Below are 6,848 nucleotides of genomic sequence, written 5' to 3' on the forward strand. Positions count from 1 at the left end.
CTGGTTCACAGCATCCGTGATGATGGTGGTCAGTCTGACAGTATTTGTCCCTTAAAGGCATTTTCAGTGGGCGAGACCTACTTTCCTTTCACTGTAAGAAGCTCTTCATTGCGGCTTGGCTGTTGAAAGAAGCACAAATCCGTCACTCACCCTGAACTTCCTGGGGGGGCTCTGGCTGTATTTTCCACATACGTTCCCTCCACCCGCCCTCTGTTCTCCCTCCACGGTACCCGTACCTTCTTCTAGAACCTAGACGAGAAAAACGCACGAAGGCTTCTCCAGCCCCAACTCCCGCACAGGTTCAGCACCCTACCCGGAAACGCAGCCTGGGGCGCGCAGCGCAAGGCGAGGGCCTGGCCGGCTGCGCGGGAGGCAGCGGCCTCGCCGGCCCGGGCGGGCGCGCGCGGAGACAGAGGCGCGGAGCGCGGCGGGCACGGCCAGCGCCGGGGCCCGAGGAGCGGCGGGCGCAGCGACAGGACCGGTCGAGGTGCGGCTCCCGCCGGCGGCCGGCCCACGCCGCGCCCTCCCGCCACGCACGTGCGTTGGGGTCTCCGCGGTGGAGACCCCGTCCCCGTAACCAAGTGCGCCCAACTTACTTAACTCCTAGGGCGGGCCGGCGGGCAGGCGGAAGGAAGGAAGGCAGGCCGGGCAGCCGCGGGGACAGCCTGGCGTGGGAGGCGGCTTCGGGCCCCACCTGGCGCAGCCTCGGTGGACCACTCGAAGGGAACCGGGGTTCGGGCCCGACGCGCTCCCAAAGAGTCCCCGCCGGCGCTGACGCGGAAGCGCCACAGCTCACCACGTCCCTCCGCGGCCCGAGGCGACGGCGACGGCGGCGGCGGCTCACGGCGTCCCTCCGCGCTGTGGAGCTGGGCGGGCGGGCGGCGCGCGGGCGCAGGCAGTTGACAGGAGGAACCGCCCCGCAGAAGCCGCCGTCGCCACCGAAGGAGCCGGAACCGGAGCGGGCAGGACCTGGGCGCCCCTCGCCGGGGCAACGGCTGCCGCCGGAGCCCGGCTCCCCCCCTCCCAGCGCCGCTCCACCTGCAACGGTCCCTCAGGCTTTTGGAGAGGGGCGGGGAAGAATGGGGATTCCCCCCCACCTTGGGCCTCTTTTGCTAGTAGTTGTTGTTTCAGGAAACTTTATTAAGTCCGTCTCTCTCTTTCTCTGTCTCCCCCTCCCCGAAGAGCCTGAGCTACCGCCGCGGAGCGGGTAGGAAGGGGGAAGCAGAGACTCTCCCGCAGCGACAGGGAGCGACTGACTGACCCCGGACGGAGATGGGGCGAGGGCAGGAAGTGACAAGCTCTCGGAGTGGGTGGGGGGAGTGTGGCCGGCACGCCCGGGAGCGCCGCGCGCATGCGCCCCGCCGGGCGCCCGGGCCTGTGGGGAGGCGACGCTCCACGGCCAGGCGAGGGGAGGGAACCTTGGTCGGTGGCGCTGGAGCCGCGACCCGGGGGTCTCGGGCCGGCCACTCGTCCGCGCGTCCTCCCGCGGGCCGACGGAGAGCCGAAGCCCCGGGCTGTTGGTGCCTGGGAGACGGGCTGATGGGCAAGCAAACTGTTGCTTTTCTCCTTCCGTTGGAACCGAAACAAGGAGGGTTGGAAAAGCACGGGAATGAGCTGTAGGAAGAGGCTCGACAAATGGGTGAGCCGTAGTAGTGGTGATTCCGAAAAGGCTGTCAGCACGCTTAGGGTAAAGGTCGATTTTTTGTTGTTTTTGTTTTTTCACCCGAGAATTTTCGAAGTGTGCCTCTCAGCACTTTGGGGTTTTCATCAGGTCTTTGGGAAGAAGCTGGTGGAGGATCGGAATTGAACCGCTTCTGAACCTGAAGGCGAAGAAGGTGGGTCACGTGGGCAGAACGCACTTTCCCTCCAGTTCGGTGCCCCCGTCCTGCTTGGAACATCCCCGAAGATCGCGGTCGTCTGTCAAATTCCTCAAACCCATGCGGTCGCCCCTTGGGGAAGGAGAGCCGCCGCCTCAACTCCCAGGACGGAGTTTTTGTTCTACGAGCAAATACGTGTCCACTGTCGGTCGGGAAATGTTAAGGGAGAAAAAGCCCTTACGCTTTGTTTTATCTTCTCCCGCCGAAAGATGCACTGAAAAATCCCCGCAGTTGTGTAGCTTGAATTGTCCGTTTTCGGGGTCCTGAAAGAGCAGTTCAATGGTAGGTAGGTTCTGTGTGTATTTTGGAAGAGCAAACGAGGGACTGAAACCTGTTTACAAAATTCATAGGAAAGTTTGTGGTAGGTCCAGTAATTAATTGATAAACTCGGTATTGTAAAAATACTGAACGGAACATTTACATAGATCTTGGGGGCTTTAGCAGCTTGGTTATAGGGGTGACAGGAAAAGGAAGAGTGGTCCAAGTAATCCATTTTTTTAAGGGAATTGCAGGTACTGTGCATTCTACACACCAGTCACATACGTGGTATGGTTGATCATTTTTTTCTGTCCCATTGTCAAGAAGAGTCATACAACATCAAACTAAAATGTAATGCCACAACCTACATGTAAGGTGAAAAATTATGATATGTCCACGTGATGGTATTTGTTATGCAGCCAAGAAAAATCATTTGTGTAATACTTAATTGTATGCAGTATGTTTAAGCGTATCGAAAAAAATTTAATGTGACACCTTAACAGTGGAGTTACAGGTAATTTTTATTTAACATTGGAGATCTTTGGTAAAATCTGAGTGAAATATTCATTTCCAGAGGATCTTTTCCTTCTTTTATAAGCACATTTATTTAAGGCAGGTTAAAAAATGAATATACAATTTTAAGTTTCCATAAATGTGAAAAGGCACTGCTTCAGATATGTGAATTAGAAATGTTTGCTGGCCACATATGAGTAAAAAATGGTTAGCTTCCTGAGTTAATGCAACAGTCTTTATACTAGAGTGGTTGGTACTAGATGGTCCCCAAAATTGCCTGCCAATAGAATGAATTTTAAACAGTTTTTGAGAAATTAGAAGTATAGATAAGATTGAACATCTGTGTGGGTAAAACAGATATTGAATACTGAACCAGAATTTTAAAGATGAAACCATGGAAATTATCGAGTAAACCTTACTTTATAAATGAGAAAACTGAAATCCAGAGAGGTTAGCTGATACGCTAAAGGTCACAAAGTAACAGAACTAGGACTAATACCTAGATCAGTCCCTTCTATCACAATACTAGTATCTGACATGTACTGAGTAATACGTTTTAAGCTCAAGAATAACTCATTTAATCCTATTAACAATTCAATCCATTCTGCAGGGAATGGGAAACTGAGGTAGAAATAGGTTAGATAACTCCCCAAGGTTACCTGAAACATACAGCTGATAGGCAACTGAGCCAGCTTTTCAACCCAAGCAGAATGGCTCTGAGACTCATGACCTTAGCCATTACCCTGTATTGCCTATACTATGTCGCCTACTTTATACCATAACCGTTTTGGATCACACTATATGTGAAAGATGAGCCAGTAGATCCTGGCATTTGTGAAAGGTATTAAAATGCTATGTCAAAGTTTATGGAGTTGTTAAATCACAAGAATTTAATTGAAATTTCATAGGGCTCTAGAGCTTAGACTTTGGGCATCATCGAGAATTACCATCCTACCTCTAAAAACACTGCACAAATCATCCCAGAAAAATTACGTCTTCCCTCCATTGTACACTGCAGCAACCTAGGTGACACATTATTACGGCTTTAGGGAACCTTTTGATCCTTAAAGTCCGGAAGTACATCCTAATGATTAACCTAAGATCATTTTACGGTTTAAAATTATTCTGTCATCTTCAAGGCAGGAAAATTCTACCATAAATATACACACACATACACATACACATTTATTATTGCTGCATAAGAAACCACTAGAAATAGTGCTTTAAAACCATTTTACATACTCTCAAATTCTATAAATCAGTGATTAAGACTCGCCTTGTCTGGGATCAAATATTAAACTGTCGATCTGTTATCAACTATATAGAATTTAACACTTAAGTATCATACAAGCAAAATAATATGAAAAAAGAAGATAATGCATTCCCTAAGGTGTTTATTTTAAGGAGAGTAAGGAGTAGGTTGTACTTGGGTGCTACCCTGGAGATAAGTTGCCTACCAGGAAACCCCTGATGTGAACTTGTATCTTTCATTCCCAGTGTTAAGGCACACTTAGGTCTTGCCAGGTGACACAGTGCATGCACCACACTGCCATATGGGCACCAAACCATCCTTGACAAGTCTTCCACTCAAATGCATTTCAGATAACATGAATTTCATTTTTGTAATGTTTTTATTATAAGGGAGTTTGTTCCTAAGTCTGTATTAGTGTCTGAGCCAAGATTTAAATACAGGTCTGAGTCCAGGTCCTGTGCCTCAAGTTACATATATTCTAATTATTACTAAAATAGTATGTCCAGGTCAGACCTGTCTCTGGAGCCTCTAAACTCTTAACTACCCATGAAACAGACCATCTGACTTTCTCCAGGCATCTCAAAATTAGCAGGACCAAAACTGAACTTCTTACCAAACTGTTCTTTTTCAAATTTTAACCTAAGGTGTTCCTATCCATTTAGGCTTTCAAGACAGAAGTCTTAGAGTCAAAGACAAGAGCATTGGCACAGATGCAAAGTAATGGAAGTTACCTGTATACAGGTTTCTCATCTCACTTATCCCCAACATCTAACCTACCACCATAAACAATTGGCTATACCTCAAAAAGTTCGAGAAAATAATTTCCTCTCTCCATATGCACCATCAAACTTCTAGTCTAAAACCTCATCTCTGAACCATTGCCACAATCACTTTTATGCCATAATCACTTCCATGGTCTCCCTACTACCCTTCTTTCCCTCCCTCAATTATTCCACACTGTCAATAGAATTATGTTCAAAGAAATCTCTGAAAATCTCTGTTGACTCCCAATTTTTTACATGAAGAAATCAAATCTTAACAAAAAGCATAAAACCAATGTACATTTTGGGGTCAGAAAAATCTGGATGTTAGTCCTATCTCCATCAATCATGGGTTTTGTGTCTCTAGGCAAGTAAGAACCTCTTCTGAGCCTCAGTTTTCTCAGCTGTGTGCTATGCATAGTGAGAAATTGGTTAATAAAGCATCCAGCAGGATCTGGAACACAGTACAGGTATATAATAAATATATAATAAATACTCATTACACCTGGCCCTCCCACAACTTCACAACTTTAATCTCTAAGGATTTCTTGCCCTTTTCAAAAACTAACAAAGCAAAAAGTAGTTAAACTGGGTGGGGAAGGAGTGTGGGACACAAGGGAATTTTAGAGAGAGATGATAGAGGTGTGGGTTACAAGGGTGTATCCATTTGTTAAAGCAACTATTAAAATAGAATAGTGGTTACCTTTCCAGGAAGGAGTAGGTTGGCATGTGGAACTGAATGAAACAGTAACAATTTGGGAATCACTGGCCATTTTATAGATTTTGAGCTCAGTGATCCTCATATGTATATTTGCTTTATAATAAGTAAACTGATATGTTTTATGCACTTTTATGAATGTGTATAACATTTCACAATAAAAATATCTTTTAAAGTAGCTGACCTACATTTTCACGTCTCTGAACTACATCTTTGAAGTTAGAAATGATTATTGAGCTTTTCAAGGTTTTATGCCTTTGCACATGCTACTCCTCATGCCAGAAATACCTTTCCCCTTCATCTAGAAAACTCATACTCATCCTTCAAGATCCACTTCAGACATCACTCCTTCTATGAAATCAGCTCCTACGACAATCTCTCCAACTTCTGTCTCCCGTAGTACACCATTCTAATCAAATGTCTGACTCTCCCATCAACCAGAATTCGTCAAGAACACAGACCATAACTTACTCCTCTTTGTTTTGCCATCATCTAGCACACTACTGTCACATAACAGGCAACCAGTAAAAGTTACTGGATGGGCCTGAGTGATTGAATTAGCAGTAAATATATTAAGAAAAATTTAGTGGGGAAAATCATTTTTAGGAGTTTAGTTTACTTAGGCTCCTGGCCTAATGGGACGTTCATTTCCAATGTAGAGAACAATCATATATACAAAGACAAAGGAACGGGGTGCCTGGGTGGCTCAGTGGGTTAAAGCCTTTGCCTTCGGCTCAGGTCATGATCCCAGGGTCTTGGGATCGAGCCCCGCATCGGGCTCTCTGCTCAGCGGGGAGCCTGCTTCCTCCTCTCTCTCTCTCTGCCTGCCTCTCTGACTACTTGTGATCTCTGTCTGTCAAATAAATAAATAAAATCTTTAAAAAAAAAAAAAAAGACAAAGGAACCATTAGCGTATGGAGTCAGCAATGCTCTAGAATTTATACCACAGTTAGATACTTGAAATTATTAACCATCCATTGTGTAAAACCATTCATGGCTTTGTTTTTTTGAGGGGTGGTGTTTTTTGCTTGGATTTTTAAAATTACTTTTAATTTTGAAATAACCCCAAATTTAATTTTTAATTTTTGTCCTATTTGTTTTCTCTCTCCATATGCACATTTGACTTTTGAACCATTTTAGAGTAGGTTGCATACACTGTGGCCCTTCTTCTCTTAGTAAGGATATTATCCTACATAACCACAGTACAGTTATCAAATTCAGTAAATTTGACATTGATTTGATTTGATTTGATTTGATTTGATTAAACATGATTTTGGGCACCTGGCTGGCCCAGTAGGTGGAGCATGTGGACTTTCGATCTTGGAGTCCGGAGTTAGAGCTCTACTTTGGGCATAGAGCCTACTTAAAAAACAGAACAAGCAAACAAACAAACAAAAAAAAACGTGATTTGATACAATACTGTTGACCCTCAAAACCACACAGGTTTAAACTACATGGATCCACTTACA

General features: G+C 45.7%; 1 protein-coding gene across 1 annotated transcript in view; it reads right to left on the reverse strand.

Annotated features, from left to right (window-relative positions):
- ZNF800 (zinc finger protein 800) overlaps nt 1–1,274 on the reverse strand; it is a 46,841-nt gene extending 45,567 nt beyond the window's left edge. The window contains exons 1-2 of the mRNA XM_080819054.1: nt 597–1,274; nt 1–119 (exon numbers count right to left, since the gene is read on the reverse strand). Of these exons, the coding sequence (XP_080675180.1) occupies nt 1–61 (61 nt within the window). The 5' untranslated portion in view covers nt 62–119; nt 597–1,274. The remainder of the gene's footprint in view (nt 120–596) is intronic.
- Nucleotides 1,275–6,848: the final 5,574 nt, after the last annotated feature.

Source organism: Martes martes (assembly GCF_963455335.1).
Source record: "Martes martes genome assembly, chromosome: 11".
In the NCBI taxonomy this organism is placed as follows: Eukaryota; Metazoa; Chordata; class Mammalia; order Carnivora; family Mustelidae; genus Martes; species Martes martes.